This window comes from Ochotona princeps, chromosome 9 (genome assembly GCF_030435755.1).
Source record: "Ochotona princeps isolate mOchPri1 chromosome 9, mOchPri1.hap1, whole genome shotgun sequence".
Classification (NCBI taxonomy): domain Eukaryota; kingdom Metazoa; phylum Chordata; class Mammalia; order Lagomorpha; family Ochotonidae; genus Ochotona; species Ochotona princeps.
In genome coordinates this window covers 77,291,200-77,316,409 of record NC_080840.1, presented here as the reverse complement: position 1 = coordinate 77,316,409, position 25,210 = coordinate 77,291,200, and the positions used below count along the sequence as shown (strand labels likewise).

The 25,210-nt window shown below is 53.3% G+C and overlaps 1 protein-coding gene across 4 annotated transcripts in view; it reads right to left on the bottom strand.

The window, feature by feature from the left end:
• The window catches only part of ADAMTS2 (ADAM metallopeptidase with thrombospondin type 1 motif 2), a 181,999-nt gene that overhangs the window by 58,375 nt on the left and 98,414 nt on the right, over positions 1-25,210 (bottom strand). For all 4 annotated transcript variants that reach the window (XR_009246108.1, XM_058668836.1, XM_058668835.1 and 1 more), the window contains exon 4: positions 10,637-10,839. Coding sequence is in view for 3 of the 4 variants with exons in the window: in XM_058668836.1 (XP_058524819.1) it covers positions 10,637-10,839 (203 nt within the window). In the remaining variant the exon portion in view is untranslated. The remainder of the gene's footprint in view (positions 1-10,636; positions 10,840-25,210) is intronic.

Sequence of the window (25,210 nt, the reverse complement as noted above, 5' to 3'; positions counted from 1 at the left end):
ATGCAAATGTGAAAGTTTGCTTCCTGGGTGGTGGAGTTCCATGGGGGGGGCGTTGCTGGGTTGCCCCGACTCCTCACCAAGGTGGCCAGGGACAGAGGGGACTCAGGGGAAGGGACACAGACAGGGCAGAGAGCCAGCCCAGGCCAGAGCAGGAAGGCTGCGGTTACCCTCCCCTCTTCCAACCTTCAGGAAAGTTCTCAACTACTCTGCAGAGAGGAGCTGTGGACAGTCGGAGGCAGTCTTGGCCTCTCAGGGAGCAAGCCAGGCACGGGGTCTGCAGGTTGTGAGCCCAGGCTGCTGTGGGAGCCCTCAGAACAAGCATCCTCTGTGGGACCCTCAGGAGGCAAGGAGGCGAGGAGGCAGAGAGGCATGCAAGGGCAGCTAGGGCTGCCAGCTCCCTGCAAGCGTGCAGGGAAAGACAGGCAGCAGGGATGCAATCATACCCGACAGCCCTGTGCACATCTCCCTAATGCTCGCCTTTCTCAGAAAGTGCTTCCGAGGCAATGCAAGGGTCAACAGGACCCTGACCACTGCTTGGAGCATCAGGCCAGACAAGCAGGGATGCGGTCTCCATCATGTCCCCCACCGCCTGACTTCTCAGGGGAGATCTGTGCCTGTTTCTCCCCCCTTGTGCACACTGTAGGGCCCCAGGATACTACTGTGGGTGTCCCAGTGTGGGGACCAGGACACTTACCTCCCAAACATGCGGGCAGTGCCCAGAACCCAGGGGGAACTCAGGGATATCTAGTGAGCAGGCAGCTGTGGGCAACACCAGAACAGCAGATGCAAGAAGCTGCTCCTCTCCCTCTCCTGAATTTTTGGGGGTTAGCAGAGGGTTGGGGTAGTTACCTCACTATAAGCATGCGGTCCAGGGAGAGCTTTGCTGTGATCCTGTCTCAGGATCTTACCTCTAACTTAACCTCTTGGGACCTCGGTTTTCACATCTGTGAAATGGGACTGATGATAGTTCCTCACTTAAAGCTTTTTCATGATCTGGTGAGAGTGTGCTAGCCAGGGAGTTAGGTAGGAATGCATTAAGGCAGAAGAATTTTTTGATCCGAATTTCTGTGCAGTGCTACACTTACCACCACCCTGTTGCTTTTCAATCAAGTATGCCCACTTTCCCATGACACACTTGGGGTCTCATCCAGGACCACAAAAGGGGGAACGCTATGAAAGCCATCAGGAAGTTAAACTCCAGAGGGAAACACCAGGAAACTCCCAGAAAACATCACCCCAGCTCAACCTCATTTGCATATTGAAGTAGGACACTGCCCCCTATCCCCTAAAAGGGACAGACACATTCTGCAGAGACCCTTTGGCTTTCTGGTTTCTGGTTCTTGCTTATTGAGGCCCCTCCCGTGCTCCCTCCATGAGGGGTGGGCCCCCACCCACGGGTGAATGTGCATTCACTCCCTGCTCTCCCTTGTGCACTGTAGTGTGCCTCTGCTTGAAATTCCTACCTCTGTAGGGGAAAACCCGAAATAAACAAGATGCTGAGGTCCACAACAGACTGAAGGCCACATGTTTACAATCCATGGCACACAGTGGGTCAGACACTGGAGCTGTGTGTGGGAAGCTATACTCAGTCCACCTGGGTTTCAGCTGTTGGCCCATCCTGGGTCCCGTCCTGAAACCCAGAACCGAAGGGAGGGGGCAGAAAGGCTGTGCCTGCCCATGAACCATCAACCCCACCTTGCCTGTGGGCCTTGTTGCCCACATTTCTATGCTGACCACCATGCTATTTTCAGCAGACACTTGCTCTGATCCCATTGTGTCCCAAGACAGCCATGCTAACCCAGATACTGTTCCCAAGCAGGTGATACCCCTCTAGTCACTGGCAGATTAACCACCTGCCTGTCTCCTCCCTCAAAGGCTTCAGGACCAAGCTCCTTTTCAACCCTTCACATGAATCAAGCAAGCTTCCCATGCAGCCTTGGCACCAATGACCCACCCTCCACCCCTTCCCATGACCCCAGGTCATGCCTGCCCTCCCATTTGCACAGGCTGTTCCCTCTGTAGGCAATGACATCTCCCTCACCCCCTTCTTGGAAAATATCAATCTGCTGCCAATCCCAAGGTGACCACTTATCCAGCTAGGCATGGGGTGCTGACCGTGCCTTGGGCTGCCAGGGTCTCTCTTCCTTGCCGTGCTAGGGTAAGTGGGTGGTGTTTTTTCCCATGAGAGCTGGGTCCAGAACTGGCTGCCTGCCTTCACCCATGAATGTCATCGACCCAAGAAATAACAGCTGCCCCTCATCACCCAACCCTGCCCTGCCGGAGGCTGTGCCAGTCTCCACCACAAGAGAACATCGTCACACACTGCTTCAGTAAGGCAGAGAAACAGAGCAGTTCTCCCTGGGGGTGGGAGCATCAGGTAGGAGAAGCCATGAAACAATTTTCAAAACTGCTGAGGCTAAAAAGGGTGCATTCCTGTGACTTTGGAGTCCCTGTGCCCTGCCCAGGGATATACAGTGTGGCACTGAACCTTGTCTCCCTGACAGGTGGACTGCACGTCTTCTCTGGTGTGGGAGATCGCCCCTGGATCTCTGCCTGCTTGGCCTATATGGGAGGTCATAAGCACACGGCATATCGTTTCCCCGGGGAAACTCCTGGCAATGGTTTTGGATAACTGAGACCTCAACCTGGCCTGTTCACTGGTCATACAGATGAGAGTGGTGGTTTGCACCCCACTCTCTCCATCACTGGACGAGCTGTGCTGGGACTCCCTTGATAAGCAAATCTGAGAAGTCAGGTGTGGTCTGTGTTACATGCCAGCGTACCTGGTATACGTAATCCACAGCTCACCTGCCAACCATGACTATTGTACATAATCTGTGACATGATTGGAGGGTCCAGAGACACAGAGCTGCCTTCTAGCCAATTACAGAGCCATTGTTGTGTGGGAAGACTGTCGGAAGACACCCTTCTGTCTCCCCCTTCTTAGTCTATATAAGCTTGTGCTTGCTTTACAATAAAGAAACATGTTCAACCAAACTGTCCCTGGTGGTTCGTCGCCTCACCACCTCAGTGGTCACGGGGGCCCGCTGGTCAGGAAATCCCTGAGACTCTGGGTCCTGTGGATCTGTGGTTGCTCTGAGCCTTCATCAATCTGCTGGCAACGTGCTGAGCCCATGGCCAACAAAGCAAGATCAATTAGGTCGGGAGACCCTTTCTAGATGTGAAATGAAACTTGCAGTGCCTTCATGCAAGCTCTAGGCTCACCCCAATACTCCACCGAGAGCCCCCTCCACCTCCCCAGGCAAGGGAGCCGGAGCCAGGGTTGCTGGCCTCTGCCTTGGCACAGGCAGCTGCCTGGGAGGCAGCTGGGCCGGAATGACAGCTATCATCAGCCCCGCCTGAGAAAGCCAGTGTGGCGCTTCGTGGCCTGTCTGCTTGTCTGGCTCAGCTGTCACCTCCCCACAGGAGCCCGCACGAGATGAGCTGCATAGCCATCTCAATCTGTCACCAAGGAGTGATGACGCCCAGCCCTTTTTGTCCACTGGGACACTAACTCCTGCTTTGACAACCACCAGCTCCCCAAGGGAGGCCAACGACGGGTTGCTCTCCAGCTTCCTGTCTCAGCTGTCAGTGGAGTGGGGAAAGATGCCACGAGGCAGACGGGGGTGCGTGGAGGGTGTTTGGTCCTTTACGGCTTTGCAGCTCACCCCACTACCCTGGGGCATGTGAGCCCCACTGGGCATTTCCAACATTTAGGAAAGTTTCGCTCAAACGTGCAGTGGGGGGCTGGTACTGTGGCATAACAGGCTAAACCACTGCCTACAATGCCAGGAACATATATGGGCACCGGTTCGAGGCACAGCTGCTCCAGTTACCATAAACAGCTCCTTGTTTATAGCCTGGGAAGGCCCAAGGCCTTGGGCCCCTTCACCACATCGGGGACCCAAAAGAAGCCCCTGGATTTGGACCAATCCAGCTCTGGTTATTGTGGTCATGGCCATTTGGGAAATAAACCAGCAGATGGAAGATATCTGTCTGTGTCTCTCTTTCCCTTTGGAACTCAATTCTGCCTTTCAAATAAAAATAAAGAAATCTAAAACAAAAGGTGGTGCTAAAAAGGGGGGTGCCATGTGTTGCATACGTGGGAGGGTGAGGACACCATGGATGGGGCAGCTGAGGGGAGATATACGAGGGTCACGGAGACAGAGGGAAGTGGCGGGGTCCTGAGGTCAGTAATGCCCCCATGCTGGAGGAAGGCTGCAAGGGGCCAAGATGAGTGGGTGTGGGGGCAGGATTAGGCAGAGGATGGATTCCAGCATTCTCATCCATCATACTGCAACAGTCGGGGGACATTCTGTGCTCTGGCAGGAGCTCCACCCACTACAGTGACATCCCTGGGAAAGAAGACCCCTGGGCTAAGGCAGTGGGAGAGAGTTCCAGGAGCACCTCCTTGTCCTGCTGTGCCACTGCCAGGGTGAGCGGCAGACAGAGGGGTGGGCTCTGGACCCGGAGACCCCTAACTCCAGGCCACTCTTTCTTCAGGTGTAGTTCCTGATGGTAACTCTGTCATGCCCTCCCTGGCATCCAGCCCCTAGGGTGCCAGGCACATCTCACACACACTGGTACCCCAGGCCAGGGCCTTGGGGATTGCTGGGACTGACCAAGGATAGGGTACTGCCAGAGATGTTCTGCTGGGTATTGCCCTGCTGTCCAACTCCCAGGAGGCTCACAGTAACCCTGGGGGCAGCACCCATTGCCCCATCACAGGGTAGGACAGGGGCAGGCAGTCCCTGCCCTCTCTCCTCTCGACCTGAGGAAAGCTGCGGCAATCCATACAGCCAACTTTCTGAGCCATTCAAAGCCACCTGTGCCTTCTGGGTTCTTAATTTCAATTTGTTGCCTGTATTGGAAGATAATTAGATTTCCCATGAAAATTGTATTTCCATGTTCTCAGAGGGGGAAAAAATTGATCTGACAACAGTTGGGCCTGCTTGTTTCTGATTGACCACAAGTGGTTGAAACCCAGGGGGACATCTAGGGTGGTAGAAGGCAGGGCCTCACCTGTAGCCCTCTTCCCAACCTGTGCCCACTGCTCCCTGCAACTTCAGCCAGGGACACCCACCTCACTCATCCTGCAGACCGCTGGCCCTCACAGCTGCATGTCCAGTGGGCTCCCGGGCAGCAGGGTAAGCATGAAGAACAGAAACACCGCCAGGAACATCCACTCACCCACCGGTGCAGCCCATAAAACCATGGAGTCCCAGGGCCTTGGGAAGCTGAGAGTGAGGATGCAGAGGGAACTTTTGCTCAGAATTCTCCATCCCATGCCATGGTCAGGCCCAAACCCAAATGTGCCCCTGGCACCTGGGATAGATGAAGGGCTTCTGTATCCCACTCCACCCCACCCCTGCCCTTAGTATCTTAGGGAACTCAAGTTTTAGAGTCTGGTTTCAGAGATGTTTGCCTCTGAATGCAGAGCTGGAGACCTGTGTCCAGGGGCACTGGTAGCCGCTTCTCGGGGCCACTCTCTTCTGTCCCCCCACTGCCTGCCCCTGGTCCTTGTGAGCTGTGGGGAAGCTGTGCCATCAGCTTTCTGATGGTTTGTGAACTCTGGCAAGGGTGTTCGAGTCCAGGCTAACTTCTGGATTCAATGAGAAAAAAGGAAGTGCTTTGGACCTGGCATGCACAGCCATCACTCATTGGACAGAAGTTGTTTCAGAGAACACTGTGCAGAGAATGGACCTTGGGCTTCAGGCAGGTGAGGAATAGTCAAAGAGCACAGAAGATCCCCATCTTGCCCAGCAGCAGAGGAGCACAAGCAGTGGACCCAGCTGGGGAATCTACTTGTCTTGCTTGGCTGTTTTAAAATGGTTGCTAATGGAGTCTACACTGTGGCACAGTGGGTAAAGCAACCGTCTGCAGTACTGACATGCCATATAGGCGCTGGTTTGAGTGCTGGCTGCTCCATTTCTGATCCAGCTCCCTGCTAATGCACCTGGGAAGGCAGAGGAGGATGGCCCATGTGCGTGGGTTCCTATATCCTGTGGGAGACCCAGATGGAGCTCTTGGCTACAGCCTGGTCCATTTCTGGCTGTTGCAGTCCATTTGAGGGAGTGAACCAGCTGACAGAAAATCTCTCTCCTTCAGTGTGTTTTGCCCTGTTCTCTCTCTCTCTCTCTCTCTCTCTCTCTCTCTCTCTCTGACACTCTGCTTTCCAAATAAATGATCTTAAAAATAAAAAAAGGAGGAAACCGAGTTCAGGAAATGGAGGGTACATTGTCAGGGAAGGAACAAAGTTAGGACTCAGGCATCCTGCCAAGCCCAGTACATGCAGATCCTCTGCTCAGCGACTCCCTGCTGCGCTCATTCTGGGCACCCAGGCCACACCATGGGGTGGGCACTAAGCATGCAGGCTTCCTTAGAGCACCAGACAGTGGAAGCTCTGAGGACCACATGGTGTCTACTGCAGTTCTGCTTCTGCACCCCAAAAGCAGCCACAGGCAATCCACAACCGAGTGAGTGGGCCTGGTGTGTTCTAATGAAACTTTATGGACAACCACACATGAAAGGGCCACGTTTGGGCCCTAGGGTGACTGTGTAGCAGTTCTGCTTTAGAGTCTCCAGTGTATCTCAAAGAATTCAAGGAAACTGGCTTTATCTCAGTGATATGCTCAGGTTCATGTCACATAAAATTAACGTTTGAATTGCCCTGCTGTCCAACCCCCAGGAGGCTCACAGTAACCCTGGGGGCAGCACCCATTGCCCCATCACAGGGCAGGACAGGGGCAGGCAATTGCTGCCCTCTCTCCTCTGGACCTGAGGAAAGCTGCGGCACTGTGGCACTGTGGATGGAAAGATGACACATCTGTCCAGCTGCCACTGGCTGGCCTACGGTTGTGGGGTTCCAGAAGCTGAGTGTGGGCCTGAGTGGGGGCTGCCTGCAAGGGCAGCAGTCGGAACTGACACTTTTCTAGGGCTTTGTAGAACCTGAAATCTCAGCAACTGCTCCACTTCTGATCTAACTCCCTGCTGAAGGACCTGGGAAGACAACACAAGAGGATCCTACATGCACACTTGCTGCACTCCATCTGCTCCCCTCGACTGCTTCATGTGCCTTGCAAGTAAAATCCTACCACAATGCACCAGCAGGCTAGACGGCTGGCACTGCCCCCAGCATATGCAACCATACCCATGGCTTCTCCAGGACAGGGCACAGAAGTGGCTCCCTCCCACCCTCGGCTCACAGTGAGTGGGCACACCTGGTGGGTAGCCAGTCTGGGCCTGTGTCGCCTGTGTCGACACAGGCGAGGTACTGAGTGTATGCAGGCAGCACGTGGGAACAATGACTCTGCCTTAACCATGTGCCCTGGGAATAGGGTTACACCCTGGGCAGGACACAGGGTCACATGTGTATCCTGCGTGGCTGGCAGGAGGGGGCCCAGCAGCTGTCAGATCCCACAGAGTGCACTCTGCCTTGTTAGGGGGTCCCAGCATTGTGCCAGCCCACCCTACAAGCAGCCAGGACCTGAAGGGGTAGTCACTTGGAGCTGTGGGGAGGGGAGGGATATCCTCTTCTCCTGCCCCCTACCTGGCCTTCTGGCTCCAGTCCATCAGCCTGGTTTGAGGTGTACCCTCTGGGGATGAACTATGAAATACAAATTTGCCTAATCCTGGCGATTTTGAATATAAGCCAAAGGCTCTCATACTTGCATATAGAACAGGCATGGCCTAACAGGAAGATGAACAGCAAAATACATGATCGCAATTTTTAAATTCCGGTCTTCCTGACGCGGGGAGATATTAAAAAGTCAATTTCAAGCCCTTGAGAGGTTCAGAGAGAGACTGAGGGAGACAGAAAGAGGCTTGATTTATTTATGCTTTTCACAGCATTTCCCCCATCTTTCATACAGGAGCTCCTGTCTCTTCATTTTGTGCCAGCCCCAGGAGTTTTGTACCTGCTCTGCCAGTGCTCCGCAAGGGGGAGGGGATGGGACCCGGCTAACATCCTGGTGATCTGGGGGCAGCCAGATGCTGCACCAAGTCCTAACAGATGCCACCCAGGAGTTTTGTACCTGCTCTGCCCATGAGCCAGTGCTCCCCAAAGGGGGAGGGGCCGGGACATGGGCAATATCCTGGTGGTCTGGCCAGATGCTGCACCAAGTCCTAACAGATGCCACCCAGGAGTTTTGTACCTGCTCTGCCCATGAGCCAGTGCTCCCCAAAGGGGGAGGGGCCGGGACATGGGCAATATCCTGGTGGTCTGGCCAGATGCTGCACCAAGTCCTAACAGATGCCACCCAGGAGTCTGGCCCCTGGGAGTGCGCCCTTCATTCTTCCCTTCTGCAGACACTCCAGATGCAGGCTGCTGAAGCTCAGCATGGGTATGACATGAGTGAGCTGGTGGTCAGGGCTGCAGGGGCTAAAGCCTGGAAATCCCTCTGTCAATCACAGCCCCTGGCACTCACCCCTAACACTGATGCAGTGAAGGTCAAAGAGGGCACAAAATGCCCATCACAGTACCCAAGCAGGTTGGGCATCAGGACCAGCAGCAGAACCAGACCATGCACAAGCATGTCCATTGGCGGAAACCATCCCACGGGCGTCTGGCACAGCAGCTTAGCCACCCCTTGGAGGGGGTCTGCATCCCAGGTCAGAGTACTGGTTGGGGTGTCAACTCCTCCACTTCCAATCCAGCTCTCTGCTAACTTACAGTGCAGGAGGCTCAGGCAGAGGAACCCCTGCCACCCAGGTGGAATTCCCAATTCCCAATTCCTGCTTCAGCCTGGCCCAGCCCTGGCGATTGTCAGCATTTCGGCATTGAACTGGAAGCTGGAAGATGGATCTCTCTCTCCTTGTGTGTGTGTGTGTGTGTGTGTGTGTGTGTCTCAAACAAAATGAAATAAATAAATTAAATTTAAAAAATCCAAATAGAACAGAAGCCAAACAAAACGGGAAAATATTTTCTGCTCACAAAACAGACAAAAAGGTTACATATTTGAGAATAAAAACTCTCCCGAGAAACAGGAAAGAAACTGAAATCCCAGTAAGTTAAGGGCAACCACACACACACATGCACATAAATGGTCCATTTAAAAATACACCACGGCCTGAGACTATAGCCTCAACACCATCAAATACAACAAATGCTCCAACTGTGCTGTCACAGCTACAAAGGCCTCTGTGGTGGAGGGATGGGGGAGATGCGCATGCGCAGGTGGGACCCTCCTGGGGCAGGCTCTGGTGTGTCAGCCCTTTCACTTCTAGGAAGCGAGTTTGAGGAAATACTTAGGTGTGTAAAGAGGTAGCACTTCTCACGGCATCTCCCATCTCTAAAAGGGAAGTGAGTTTTGTTCCCCCAGCAGGTACTATAAGATGGGGCGCTCCACTCAGGATGGTGCAGCCAGGGTGATGCAGTTGTTAAAATGAGGCAATAGCTCAGCGCCGGGAAAAAAGCTGCACACACTTTCATAAATTTGTTCTAATGCTCCTTCGTAAATAAAACAGTATCTGTGTTAAATATAGAACGTTTTAATAAGCAAAGAAAAAAATGTTACTTCTTTGGATTTAAAGAGGAGAAGCAGCCTGGAGTGGCAGGGGTACCAGAATGGGCTGTCGGGGATAGGGACGGCGGTCTCAGTGCTGGGAGAGCCTCCCTGCACCAGATGGGTCCCATGGAATCCTCAGCAGGTGTTTCTCACCCCTCCTGCCTCTGGGAGTTTTGAGATGAAGACGGGGGGGTGGGGGAAGACTTGTAATTTCATCCTGGTTTCCCTAGGTGATGGGGATGGGGTACCGCCCTGCTGGGCAGAAAGGAAGCCTTAGCCCTAGGCATGTCACTGCCCTTGCCCTGCTGGCCTCCACCCCGCCACCTGTGCCCCTGGCCTGCAGTCCCAGCCAATTTTCATTGCTCCAAATGTGCCCCAGAACCTCTGTACCACCTATTCCCCCAGCCTGGAGCCCATCGAGTTGCAGAGTCCCAAGAAACTCAGCTGTAGGATCCTGCCCTGTACCAGCACCGGCTTCTGCCACAAGCCCCTCGCCACAAGCGTGTGGTCAACCAGCAGTCAGTACCCATCTGTGTGGCCCAGAAAAGAGGCGTGGTCTGCCAACCACCTGGACTTCTCTCTAGGAATCTTGCCGCTATCACTGCTGGCTTGATCACATTCAACTTACAATGAGGGAATGAGCGAAGTTAACTGCCAAAGCCGAGGTTATGTTTCAGACCACCTGTCACAGGGGCAGGTGGATGAGCCCCAGCCTCATGCATTGCTGACCGAGGACACCCAACTTCCGGGGAAATCTGCATGTGTTGTGGCTACATCTGATCCTATGGGCTAAGCAGCCCTTCACTGAGACTGAAAAAGTGCACACACACACACTCTCAACACTCACAGTGCATCCATGCTAGTAGCTCACGTCCCTGTGTGGGGAGGATGGGTGATTGCTAGGGCCAAGCGACTCTTCCTAACAGACCCTTGCGAAGTCAGACTCGCTCCCCAGGGAGCAAGGCCCAAGGAGGCGAGGGGATGCTTGGTTTGGTTCGCCTGTGGGCTGCCCTCAGAGCACAGCACTCACCTCCTGCTCCACCAGGAAAGGCAGCTGGACAGAGCACACAGGCCACCAGCCCCGCCCGTGCTGGACCCCGCCCAGCCCCCCGGCCCCGCCCCCCACTCACGATATTCATGAGCGTCAGCAGGTACTTCTGCACGTGCTCTTTGCCGTGGAACTGCACGACGGAGTCGTCCACACCCAGCAAGACCTCGATGTTGTAGTCGTCGTCTGTGATGTGCCTGCGTGCTCTCCGCCGTGAGCTGTTGATGCGCTCCTCCAGGATTCCCAGCGCCTGGCTCAGGCTGTCCAGGCTGCTGGCAGAGGCCTCTGCAACAGAAAGACCCAGGCTTCAGCAGCGGCCAGGATCACCAGGCACCCTACGCCCTTGAGCAAGCGGAACGCACTGCTGTGCTCATTTTACACAGAGCACACCAAGCCCTGGGGAAGCCACCAAGCCCTGTGCTCCCACTCGGCAGGTTAAACCAACACCCTGCTAATCCTCCCCTTAGCCTCACAGAGTCTCCAGCCACTCAGCAGGGGCCTTCCTGAGATTGCCCAGCCCTGGGAAGGCAGGCACCCAGGGCCATAGTGAGAGCAGAGCCGTTCCCTGCCCCCTGCTGCCAACTCACTCATTTCCAAGGGGATGGGCATCCCAGGTGTCTCCACCCACTGTAGCTGGGGAAACCCAAGCCTGGAATGGACAGGGTGGGTTTCCCAGCATGACCACCACCCCAACTTTCTTGGCCATCAGAAGGGTCCTGCTGGGCCAGGAACCCCCTGTCCAGGGCTTTGCCTCTGTCCAGCAGCCTGCCACCAATGCATGGACCAAATGAGCCCCTCTCATGGTGCCCCACTACCACTGATTCTGCCCTGGGTAAGCACTGGCTAGCTCTGCCCCTGCAGGCTCAGCTCCTGGCCACGTGGGCTCAAGCCGTCACTTCCACTGTCTGCCTAGCTGTGGTTTCTGCCACCCTTCCCTTCTACTTTCCTGCTGAGTCTGGAGCACACCCTGCACCCCAGTTCCAGGCCCCAGCCCTCTTGTGGGGCCCTGGGGGAGGGGGAGAGCCAAGCTGACCAGCTGGTGTCCTGCCTGGTTGGCAGCCTCAGTGCCACTGTCCTGGTGCCCCTCACCTCCTTTGCATTGGTTTCAGGGACCCCTGTCCAAGGAAAGACCAGGGACACAGATAACTCCACCAACTCATGGGTAGGGTACAGGCCCAGTGTCCCTACAGCTGGTGGGGCGGGGAGTAGGGCCAAGGACTAAGAGGCCAGGCCAGTCCGGCTGGTAGTGTGCCCTGCCCCCACTCCCCCAACTCCCAACCACACCTCCACAAACACTCTTCTCTTTTGTTCTCCCAGCCTCTTAAACACATCCTGCCATCGGGATAGCCCCAACTGGCTCTGGAGGCAGCACAGCAGCTCATAGAAATACCGATGGGGCCTCCCCATACAAGGTCCTTTCTCCCAACAGGCCCCGGCATGCACACCTTCTCATCCAAGTTGGACAACACGCATTCCAGGTAAGAATTATTGTCCCCATGTCACAGTTGGAGAGACTAACTCTTAACCATGTGCTATAGCCTCCCCCTACCTCTGTTGTCAGCCTGGAAGGTGACAGAGGGCTCTCTCTGCAGGCTGGAGACACGAGCAGGACCAGGGCAGGGGTGCAGGCAGGAGCAAGAGGGGCTTAGCAACTGCTTGGGTTTCTGTTGCTTGGCTCTGCAGTCCCTGTGTCCCCCAGACACACCCACACCCATGCACACACTCACGTGTGCACATGCACATGGATGCACCTGGCAGGCACTGCCCAGGGCCAGCAGTCCCCGCAGGAACTACCAGTGCACAGCGCAGCAACGCTGGGCTCAGTGGCTGGCAGAGGACTGGGGCAATCCCCATGCTCAGAGGAGACGGTGGGGACTGGAGCCTGCCACTGCGGGCTGAGGACCTGCACTCTATTTCTATACATTTCTGTCTCTGCTTTCCCCACGAGCAGGAAGGCTCACCTTGGGAGGCAGAGAGAGAGAGTGATTTTTCACAGAAAATGCCTCCCACCTCATGTGGGCAGCTGCCAGCCAGAGCCAGGACACAGGCACTCAGGAGGGCCACAGAGTCTTAAAAAACACCCAGCTTAGTTATCAGTTTTGAAAACTGGATGATCTCATGTTTTTTTTTTAAACAATCTAGACTATTCCATTTCTCTTGAGAAACTAGGAGCTAGGGCCATCCCCTTGGTGGGGAGTAGCCTGGACAATAAACTGGGAGTCTGGGAGTCTGCTGTCTGTCTGCCACCTCCATGCCTCCTGCTCCCAAAGTCATTGCTGTGCCCTCCTGACCAGTGCCCTGGGCTCAATGTGCAGGGACAGTGCCAGACAACTCTGATAAGAAGCCACGGGGGGCTTAAGGGGCCAGAGCTGACTGCTCCCACCTCCCTCCCCCAGGTGAGGTTGATTCCACCAGGCACGCACAGTCTACAGCCAGGTGGATGTTACTGCTCAATGCGAAAGAACAGAATTCTCCAAACATTCTGAAAATGTAGTTCCACCTCAAGCATTATTACTATTGTTGCATCAGTATTTTCTTTTTAAAATGGTTATTTTTTTGAAAGGCAGAGCAACTGAGAAGAAGGGAGATATACACACAGGCACACGCACATGCACGAAGACTTGAGGGAGAAAGAGAGATCCTCCACCCACTGGCTCACTCCCCAAATTGCTACAACATCCAGGTCTAGGCCAGGCTGAAGCCAGGAGCTCGGAACTCCATCCAGGTCTCCCATGTGGGTGGCAGGGGTAGAAAACTGCTCATATTGAACCCCTCACTGCCCCTGTGGGACACCCCCTAAAAAGGTCCAGAGGGAAGTGACCATCAGCCCTTGCAGTGGAAGCCCTGGAGCTCCCACACCCCTCAGGCTACACCGCAGCCCCTTTAGGCACAGACCCGTTTGTCTCCACTGGCACCCACCACGGTCCTCACCATCCTTACTGCACACCACTGGGGACAAAAGGCACAGGGGTTCCAATGACGTGGACTGAGCCCCCTCTCTGTGCACCAACCATCCTCTCATTTCCCCCATGTTTCCTTATTTCTTGCTAAATGGAGACAGTCCCTGCCCTGCGTTTTCCCCCCATAACTGAGGGTCCGGCTTCAGGAAGTGCAGCTCTCGTCTCCCCCTGTGAATGTGCCGGGCATGGACCACCTCCTTGTAGATCGAGGTCCAGCTGCCTTCACTTCCTCACTGCCCCACAGGTAGGAGTTGTGGCAGAGGCAGCCAGGGCCCAGCAGAGGGGAGTCAGGGTCCCTGGAGGGGCAAGGAGCTGGGCTGACAGGACGTGCCAGGTGCAGCAGGGCCAGGAGGGATGGAGAATAAACGTGCAGAGACAGGTGGAAAAGCACACACCAGAATAAAACTCAGCCATTCAGTCCTTGTGGGAGGCACAATGGAACAAGATGATAGAATGATTAGAATTAGCAGGACGGCAAACATGTGTGCCGTGTAATTGCCAACCAACAGGACCCTGGTGCTATCGTCGTCAGGGGATGTGCTTATCTAGTGGAGATGGGAGGTGTGTACTCAGTGCTCCTGACAGCTGCGGCTGGACCTGGGGAGCAGGCAACACGGCCACAGCTACAGGCGCACGCTAACATGATGATCCCAGAACACAGCACAGGAGTTCCACCAGAGCTTAGGGAAACATGTGAGGATATGGCTGAATTAGACAACCTCAGGCTTAAACCCAACAACCAGAAAGCATACCCCCCACCTTTTAAAAAAATATTTATTTACCTGAAAGGAAGACTTGCAGAGAAACAGAGACAAAGAGATCTTCGTAGCTGGTTCACTCCCCAGATGGCCAAAGCAGTCCATAAACTGGGTCAAGCCAAAGCCAAGAGTCTTAAACTTCATTGGAATTTCCCATGTGGGGGCAGGGTTGCAAGCCATTGAGCCACCATCTATCTGCTGCCTTTCCAGGCACATGAGCAAGGAGCTGGATCAGCCGTGGAGCAACTGAGACTCAGACACTCCCATGGGATGCTGAAATTACAGGCAGCAGCTTAACATGCTGTGCCACAACATCAGTCTCAGCATATCCAATTAAAAGATTCATTTATTTTATTGGAGAGGCAGATCTACCAAAAGGAGAAACAAACAGAAAGATCTTCTGTCTGCTGGTTCACTCCCCAAGTGGCTGCGATGGCCAAAGCTAAGCCGATCCAAAGCCAGGAGCCAGAAGCCTCCTCCAGGTCTCCCACATGGATGCAGCATCCCAAGGCATTAAGCCATCCTCCACTGCCTTCCCAGGCCACAAACAGAGCTGGATGGGAAGTGGAGTAGCTGGGACACAAAGTGGCACCTACATGGGATCCTGGCACATGCAAGACAAGGATTCAATCACTAGGCTATCACACCGGCCCCTCCCCCCAAATTGTCCTTTATAAGCACTTGTGGCCCAAGTTCCAAATCACACAGGCAATTCAGAAACAGTATCAACCATCACTGACACTGAGATGAGATCAGAAACAGCAACCAAAAGAAGGCACCTTAAAACCCTAAATGCAGGGCAGTGTTGTTGCACAGCAGATTAAGTCATAGCCTGTGACACAGGAATCCCATACTGGAGCACTGGTTTGAGTCCTGGTTGCTCATGCACTTGGAAAAGCATTGGAAGATGCCAACCGAGGCAGACCTGGATGGAGTTCCTGGCTCCTGGCTTCCGCCTGGCCTGGAGCTGGCTATTGTAGGCATCTGAGGAGTGAACCAGCAGATGCAAGAACCCTCCACACCCATCTCCCCATCTCTCCTTGTAATTCTGCCTTCCAAATGAATAAACAAATCTTCAAGAAAGCCTAATGCCAGGAATTAAAAGCACCATTCTAATAAGCTCAGGCTAAACAGAAAACACACTCCAATTGTTGGCTCAAGTAGGAAGCTTGAATAAATCAAAACCTTATGAAGAAATTGGAAATGTGGCCAAAGAAAAGCCCAGAAGCTTTTACAGCAGAGTTCTACCAAACCTGCATGGAATAGATAATCCTTGCCTCACATACAGAGGTACCCAAAGCTCAATACTGTTCTTGTTCATAGCAACACGAACTAAAAAACATAGTAAGGAGACAGGCTTGTCAACTTAGCAGTAGAATCCATAAAATACCTAGGAACAAACAAAATATGAATGTGTGAAGATCACAGAAATGTAATACGATATTGTAGTATGCAAAAAAGTAATATAACATGCAAAAACAGAGTAGAAAACCTAGGAAAAGGAGATACCATGATATCAGCCTGGATTGGGAAAATCTAAATTTGTCATCTGCACCAGAGAATTGTGGAGTCCAACCAAGTAATTCCAGAATTCACTGGAGACCACCCAAGTGTGAACAGCCAGAAAAGTATGGAGAAAGATTAACAGGGAAGAATACATGTGGCTTTCAAACTCACAGAACATAAAATGAAATAAACACCAAGGGGACATCATGGTACTGAGTTCAGACAGACAGACCAACGGGACTTCATAGAAAGTCCCCAGACAGGTCCCAGTTTGTGTGGGGTTTCCTGGTGAGAAGAGAAACAGAAAACATATAATTCAACTTCTTCCTGGAACAGCATTGTACTGCACTGAAGGGAGCTTTGAAATGTTTAAAAGTTACACAGCTTATTTGCAAGACACACAGAGAGAATCACCCATCCTCTGGTTTGCTCCCCAAATGTCCAAATGATAGAGGCCAGGTGGTATGTAAATGACAGCAGTCCAAGATTTTGGGCCACCACCTGCTGCCTCCCGGGGCAGACACTGGCAGGAAGCCGGAATTGGTAGCAGAGGCAGAACTCAAGATCATGTACTCTTGGAATGTGGTTTGTGTCAATCAGCAGCTTAACTGCTCCACCAAATACCCACTGGACTATGCAGATGGGGACATTAGAAGAGGAAGAACTGAAAACAGAACTCTCAGGGCCTGGAAAGCAGAGGAGCTTTCCATGAGTATGGATGTGGTTGTGTCTGGGAGAACTGACATCCAGCCTGGGACAGCGGCAGCTCGCCAGCCTGCTTCACAGGTTCCAGCGAAGGCTCCAACCCTCGTGGCACCAAACACCCCTGCGCGTAGCAGCGAAGGTAGGGCGAAGGAAGCAGGACTAGCTAGAGGCCTGGCATGCTATGTCCTGCCTTCCAGTCCCAGGAGCAGCCCCTCCTCTGTACCAGCTTGGTCTAGAGGCTCACTCTCTCCTGGAAGGAATACAAGGCGGTACAGGTCTTATAAGGGTGTAGTTGACAGTACTGCACTAAGTATCAGGACACCAGCCTGCTTCCGTAACTCAGTTCCAGAATGCTCTTGTAGAACCAAAAGGAGGAAATGGGGTCCACGCACTTGTTATGAAATAATGCAAACAAATGTCTACACCAGAAGCTACAACTCCACACAGCAGTGAAAGGAGATTCATGCCATGACAGATCACATGAGATTCCAGAACTTTCTATAAGGTTTCACAGAACACAGGAAAGAACAAGCAGATTGCAAAGAGATCAGAGGCAAAGACTTGGATTTGAAATGGCTTAGGTTTCTCAAAAGCAGCCAGCAGCAGGACACCTTCCAACTTCTGAAGAAGAATCATCACTCCCCAACCACAACTGTACCCAAATTCTGAATTGAGTATGCATACGGAACCAAAGCACCCCAGACCTGTATGTTCTCAGGCGCCTGAGTGAGCTTTCTCCTCTACAGCCGCCTCATACGTTGTGCAGTCTTAACCAACCGTCATCTCAGAGGGAGTGGAGGATGTGCTCAGGGAAACAAAGGTGCAACCAAGCAAGGGGAAGGACACCAACACAGGGGACAGAAGCCTGGCACAGAAGTGACCAGGGCATCCCCTGGAGGCTGATGAGGGGTGATTCCATGAGGACAGCTCTGCACCAGGTGTGAAGGTGGCTGGGCCTCAGGTCCTCTCTGAGAGCCATTGGGCCAGAGTGCCAGGGATAGCCCAGGCCTGTCCAGGCTGGCCCATCCTGTGCTGATGAGGGGCTCTCTGCTCTTCTCTCCAAGAGCCATGGGTCAACCACTGGAGCTTGGAGGCAGAAGGCACCAGGCTGCCCCTTCCCTCTGGCTGTATTTTGGCTGCACACCCAGTACCTGGGGCCCACCTCAGCCCTGCCAGGTGCCTGCCTGCACCGAATCCTATGCTCATGATACTCCTAGAAGGGGCCTCTTCAACTCCCAAAGAAGCAGACACCAACCATGACCTGGGGACTCGTCCACCCCCTCCACCTGGAGCTTCGTCCGGCGGGAGCAGTGCTGCCTTCCCTTTACCCACTGGTGTGTGTGTGTCTGCCCTGTTTCAATGTAACTCACATTGTCATTCACTTAGATACAAGTTGTAAGTTGTTGGTCCAATGGTGAAATAACTAGGGCAGTGAATGATAAAGGCGGTGAATAGCGGTGATCAAGGTCAGAGTGGCCACAGGTGCTCTCGCAGTCTGCTACTGGTCAGTGTGTGCAAGGACACCTGACAGCCCATTTCCTAAGGACACAGGGTGGTCACAGGGTTATCCCCGTGCCCTCCTTGGAGTGATCCATGCCCTGTGGAGCCCGTGTGAGTTGGAACGAAAGCAAATGAGAACCGTTCCTTTGGGTGGACTGATGGGAGCTGGGAACGGCCTGGCAGTCAGTAGGTGAGAGGTGGAGGGTGTGTCCCACCCAGTGCTCCACAGAGAAGAGAAGGCACCAGCTAGGGTGAGCCAAGATGTTGCCTGGGATGCCCACAGCATATCCCCCAGTGCCTGACTTGAGTCCCGGTTCCTTCGCTTCCCAACTGATAGCTTCTTGCTCATGCATACCCTGCTGGGCACTGGGGGACTGGATTGTGATCTCCTGGCTTCTTTGGCCCGGTGCAGCCCTGGAAGTTACAGGCATTTGGGGACTGAACCAGTGGATAAGAAGATCTCTCTGTCTCACTGTGTCATTCATTCAGATAAAATGAAAATAAATAAAAACTTGTTTATCACATGGATGGACAAGTCTGAAAAACAGAGTACCAAATTCAAAAGTTAAAAAAAAAAAAAAAAACAACCAGAATGGGGGCTGGTCGTGGCATAACTAGTGGGTTAAGCCTCTGTCTGAAATGCTAGCATCCCATATGGACACCAGTTTGAGTCCCAGCTGTTCCACTTCTGATCCAGCACCCTAGTAATGTGCCTGGGAAAGCAGCAAAAAATGACCCAAGTACTTGGGCTCTTGTGCCCATGTGAAGCTCTGTGCTCCTTGCTTTGTCTCAGCACAGCTTCAACAGTTGCAGCCATTTGGGGAGTAAACTAGCAGTTGGGAGCTCTCTTCTCTCTCTCTTGCTTCTGTTCTTTCAAATAATTTTTTTAAATGAACTTTTAAAAAAGAGAAGCGGTTTAATTTCTGAGCACATCAATTAAAAACACAGACCCAGAGCAGAAACACTCATTTTGTAAGAAAAAAAAAAAAAGAAAGAAAAAGAGAAGAAAAACACACGCTTGGGATGACTTCGAATGTTGCCCACTGCAGGGAAGAAGCAACAGGAAGGAGGTAGGTTAGATTTGCTTTTTATGATATTAAGACCGTTGGCTAGAGCAAAGGATCAGACTCTGGCCTCACCTCATACCTTCCTCAAAAACAAAGCCCGGATGGATCGTTGTCGATCTGGGATCACTGAGACCAAGATACAGAAGTGCTAGAAGAAAACGCAGCTGCAGGCGAGGTTCTGATTCGGTGTATGCGCAGGCTTTGGCTCAGGCCTAGCTCCCTTCTTCCTGGCACCCTCCCCGTGGGCCACTTCCCACTCCCCTGGCCAATGCCAGCTACGTTCTTGGGTAGGTGGGCACCAGGTGCCATTCTGCTGCCCCAACCCCCAAAAGCAGGCAGACGAGAACAAATCACTGTCCCTTCCCCAGCGCTCTGGAGTCCCCTAGGCCGAAATCCTAACAGTGGCTCTTGCCAGCATGGGGGCCACCGTACTGCTCAGAAAGGGTCAGGAGCGAAGCTGGCATAAGTGGATGAGCACCACAGTTGTGAACAAATGTCCAGGCCACAGCCTAGTCTAGGTCCTGCTTCTGACAACCAAAGCCCAGCCTCCAGCCACCACCAGTCAAGGCACACCGTGGAAGAAGGTCGCCCCTCTCTGCTCCACCACCAGAGACAAGCACACACTGACAGCAAATTCCCGGGATGGTGGGCATTAAGACCCAGCAAATGCACAGGGATGTGGGCACAGGCGGGCCCAAGGGAGAGACCCTTCTGGAGGCAGCAGCAGGCTCTTCGGAGGCCTTGGGAAGCAGAGAGCAGGCTCCAGCCCCACGGGGGCCATCACACAGAGCCCCACTGGTGAGCTTTATTAAAAGAAGCTCATTACATTGATTGCATCCCAGTCCTTGATAACTTTATTACCCAATCTCAATTAATTTTCCCAGCTCCGGCAGATGCAACTCATCAAGTGTCATTTTGATAGCTCACAGTGGAATGGCAAAGTCCATAGCAGCTCCTGGAGCATGTGTCCACCAGGCTGATGGCCCTGTTGCAATCATACCAGAACTCAGGGCTGCACGTTCCAGAAACTTCTGTGCCTGCCTAGCCCTCCCCATCATTCTGCACCTGGAAAGATCCCCAACAGCAGACACAGAACAACACTCCAGCCTGTTCGGGGGGTGCCCTCCTTCACTCCAGCTCCCAGTCCCTCGTCTTGCTGGAATACAAGAATACTTTAAAAAAGCTTATAGAAGGGTTAGTGCTGTGGCACAGTGGGTAAAGCCACCGCTTAGAGTGTTGGCATCTGATATGGATGTCTGTTCAAGTCCTGGCTGTTCTACTTCCTGCCCAACTCCCTGTTGATGTGCCTGGGAAAGCAGTGGAAGATGACCCAAGTGCTTGGGTCCCTGTACCCACATGGGAGAGAAGGACCTCCTGGCTTCTGGCTTCAGACTCACTCAGCAGTAGCCATTGGCGCCAGCTCAGGGAGTGAACCAGCAGATGGAAGATCTCTCTCTGTCTCCCACGCCCTGCTTCTCTTTCTGCTTTTCAGATAAATAATTAAAAAAAATTGAAAATGTACATCATGAAAAAAATTACAGATGGACTTCAAGATTTTTTGCACCAAAATAATGTGTCTTTCCTGAGCAGCTGGTCACCTTACCCTGAGTGGAGCCACATGCTGGGGATGCCTCGCAGGTCCCCAAGTACAGTTGTGCTTGAAGCTGCTCTGGACGCTACAGCTCAAGGAGTCCACATTTCCAGCTTCCCGGCCCTCACAGCCACCTGAGTCCTAACGTATCCACTCCCTCACCCCCATTCCACAGATGTGACCATATGCGCCCAGGCCACCAAGCTATGAGGTGGTACCACCCTCTCCTCCCTCTGCCCGCACCGCCTGCTCTCTGGAGAGGCTACAGTGTGGAGGGAGGATAAAGCATGCTGTGTGGCTAAGGTCTCTGACCCCAGGGGCCAGGGTCAGGCTCTGGTTTGGTGCCCAAATGCATGGCTCTGGAGGCTAATGCCACGGGGTGGGGGGCAGTGCTGGATGATCAAGGTGGGTGTGGGGGTTCCCGGATTCCTGCTGGCTGCTTTCCTAGCCCCTTGCCTCATACTACCCCTCAACTGCCTGGTTCCCTCACCTGCCACTCTCTTGGAGCTACCTCCCAGACAGTCTCTGTAGCCCACCCAGAATTCTTGAGGGCCTGGTCTGACCATGCCCTGCAAGCTAACAGGGATTCCTGGGACCCACCTCCAGTCTCCATGGCATCAGGCAGATGACCAGGGAAAACAGGCAAGGAGTTCCCTGAGCACGTGGTTCCCCAACACCCAGAGGGAGCCAATGGAGAGACAAGCAGATATGAAGACACTGGCAGCGAACTTCAGAACGAAGTATAGACACCTAGGCACTGACAGGAGGGAATTCTGCGGATTCTGCCCATGATGCGGCAGGACAAGGTCAAGGTCAGCACGCTGGGGTGCTGATGGCCCACATCCCAGGCCGCGGAGCAGGCCGGGCGCTGCTTCACCTCAGTCTCAGGTGTGGACACGGGCTGCCCCCTGGACACAGCTCCTGGAATGCCCACAAGCACTGCACACTCAGCATGCCCAGGAGCCTGAGGGGGGCACTGGACACCTTCCTCACCCTACCCACTCCTTCCCCTCATAACATGGCACTTGCATCCACCCACAACTGACATGGAAAATGGGACCACTTCTCCCTGTCCTTTAAGGTTGCCTACCCCACATGCCTAAGTGTGTGGAACCTGCTGCCCCCAGGCTAGTACCCTGGCAGGAACTGCTGCCTCATGGGTCCATGTCCAGAGCCTCCACTGCGCACCCACCAAGTGCCAGGGCTTGCCCCACAGGGGACTATGGCTTCCCCTGTCTCTGTTTTGTTGTTCCTGGTCTTGTGGTGTTACAGTCTAGGTGAGGCACAGAGGCCCGTTTAGGCTGGTGGCTCTGACGCAAGGTTGGGGGATGGTGACAGCTTCTTGCTATAGAAGTGCACCCCACTGTCCACCTGGCCAGTGCCACCATCACCACCATCACTGGTGGGGACTTCCTGGTGTCACATTGCTGCCGAGCTGTCTGGTGGGGAATAGGGTTCCTACATGTGGGAAGGTGGCATGGTAGTGTGGTACTCACAGTGTCCTCACTCACCTGTTCAACAAAGGGCTCAACTGGGGAAGCCAAGGTGGGCAGGTGGAGGCAAAGGACGTGGTGTCTGCATGCTGAGGGAACTCCCAGGTGTGCTGAATTATGGGAACGGAGAGGGTCCATTCTCAAGGATCCTGGGCTCAAGGCTGCCCAGTATAGCCCCAGGGATGCCAGTCCTGTGGTCTGTGTCTGTAATGGCATGCTGGGGCTGGGGTGTAGGTGCACAGGGTAATACCACAGGGCAAGCCTGAAGGGGACAAGGGACCCGACACAAGACAGAGCAGCTGCCTTAGCAGAGATATGGAAGGAGTCCCCTGGTCCTCAAAGCACCCCACACAGCACCAAGCCTGCCATCAGACGAAGGTGTTGACAAGGCTTAATTTGATCTGCCTCACTTAAGAGAGGGAGGAAATCGGAAGTCAGAGTGAGTTGCTGAATCCTGTGAATTTAATACATGGTTAAGCCTCACAGGGGCCTTCCCCAACAAAAGCAAGGTGTGAGGGGGACATGTGCTGGAGGCCAGGCCTCCCAAGGAACTAGGGAGGTAGGGGAGAAGGCACTGTGCCAGGCCAGGGCTGCAGAGATGGTAGACAGCATCGCCGGTGGAACCCTGTCTGGCAGCGCCGCCCTGGGTCAGTGTGTGAGACTAAGAGCACCTGCTCTGACTCCTGCCCAGACCCCTCCTTGCCTCTGTGTAGCAGCTGCTCCTGGAATAGGGTGCCCTCCCCAGAGCCCCATCCTACCCCGCAACCCTTGCTCCTCCTCATGACGGCTTCTGTCTGCCAGCACTGTCTCCGGCCCTCTACCAGACCTAGCCAGGGGCTGCTATCTTCTCTGACTCCCAGTGCATGCCCATTCAGCTGTCTGTTCACACTGTGGGCCAGGCCCAATCCATCATCATCTCATGGTTGTCCCCAACGGTAACACATAAACACACACAAATGCACACTCACATGTGCACAAACACATATGCACAAACATGCTCTCACATGAAGTCACACGTGTGCACACTCACACGTGTATTCCAGTGCCCACACACATACACACACACTTGCACACACATGCTCACATCTATACACCAGCTCATGCTCATTCTGCAGGGAAGCCCTGGCAGCTAAGGTGGCCTGGGACTCCTCCCCCAGTCCTCAGGAATCATGCAGGACTTATGAAAAAGAAGAAGCTGAGGTCCCACTCACGTGTAGGATGGGGCAAAGCCACTGTCACCTTGGTGCCATGTGTGATGGGCAGAGGCCGCCAGGGCAGGAAAGCAGAGCAGCTGCAGATGGGGTATGTGTAGGAGAGGAGCAGGGAGGTGGCTGTGCTTGGGAGCAGGTGGATTTGGCACAAGCTCACTGCAGCTGCCCATAATCTCCCCTTCCTGCTGTGACAGCAGTTGCCACACAGCTCCTGGCACACAGCAACAGCTTAAAGGTGCCACTCAGACCACGGGCTGCCAGTCATGGGACTAAAGCAGTGCTCACTCGGGCCTTGCTAACTGATCGGACCAGGTAACTGGACTGCTATCCTTCATGATGCCGTCCTTGACCCAGACCTTACTGACACAACACGGAATAGTCATCCGCATCTCCAGGAAGAAACACGCTGTATCCCATTCTTCCCTGGAACAGGTGGCCTTCTGACTTAGCTGCTGTGTGTGCACTGCTGACTGAGCAACTTTGCTCCCATAAGAGAAGTCCCATGGGAATGGGGCTTCTGAGCCAGAGTTGGGGCAGGGGTGGGAGTGAAGTCCTGGTCCAGCTGCACACACAGCCAAGGGCTCATACAACCTCATGCACATTGCATGACGGACTGATGCTCTTCATGTGTAAAGTGAAACATCAACCAACAGTTCAGCAATTCAAAACAGAAATGTGCAAGTGTTATGAACAGGCAGTTCTCAGGAATGAAAATCCAGTAGTTTTAAAATGTATGCAAAGATATTCAACCTCACCTTGAACAAAAGGAAAACCTGCATCAGACTGCCAAGCCGAAAAGGTGTGGATGAGAAGCACTTCAGGAGAGGAACGTATCCAGCACACTCTCCGAAAAGATCCAGCTCATCACAGAGCTCAAGACTTCAAATGCACAGACAGGTGCTGGTACTGTGGCTCATCAAGTTAAACCACTCCCCACAATGCTGACAGCCCATCTTGGAATGCCAGTTCAAGTCCTGGCTGCTCTGTTTTCAACTCAGGTCATTGCTAATGCTACTGGGAAAGCAGAAGATGCTCCAAAGACTTTGGGTCCCTATCACCTATAAGGGAGACCAGAAAGGAGCTCCTGGTATCTGCCTTCAGCCTAGCCCAGCTCTGACCATGCAGCCATTTTGGAAAGTAAACCAGTGAATGGAATAGTCTTTATCTTTCTTCCATCTTTCCCGGTCTCTCTACCTTTCAAATTAATAAGACAAATCTTGAGACACTTTGAAACAACAATGTGGTTGCATCATTTAATCCTACAAATATCCTCACACATATGGGCAAAAGAATAAGTGTAGGGCCCAGGGCCATTGTGTAGTAGACTAATCCTCTGCATGAAATGATAGCATCTCAATAGTCTTACCTAGCTGCTTTACTCCTGATGAGCTCCCTGCTTATGGCCTGAGAAAGCAGAGGATGGTCAAAATCCTTGGGCATTCATGTGGGAGACCCAGAAGAAGCTCCTGGCTCTGGATCAATTCAGCTCTGGCCACTGCTGCCATTTTGGGAGTGGACTAGTAGATGGAGGATCTCTCTCTTCTCTGTGTTACTTTGTCTTTCAAATTAAAACAAAAATCTTAAAAACTGAGACTCATATCAGGCAAGAAAGGGTCCACAAAGCTCCTGTCACAGACTCCGAGAAATGACAGTCAGAGAATTAGGTGCAAGTGGCTTAGACCTGATCAAAATGCAGGCATGAGTCACAAACCCTAGACACCTCTCCCACCTCCTGGCCTTCACAGGCCACAGCATAAGCTGTCATCAGAGGTCCTGTATCCACCAGGAAGCCTCTTTCCATAAGCAGTTTCCAAGAAGATGGAACTGCCCCACTTGCACAGAGATCCCCAGATAAGAAAAAAGCC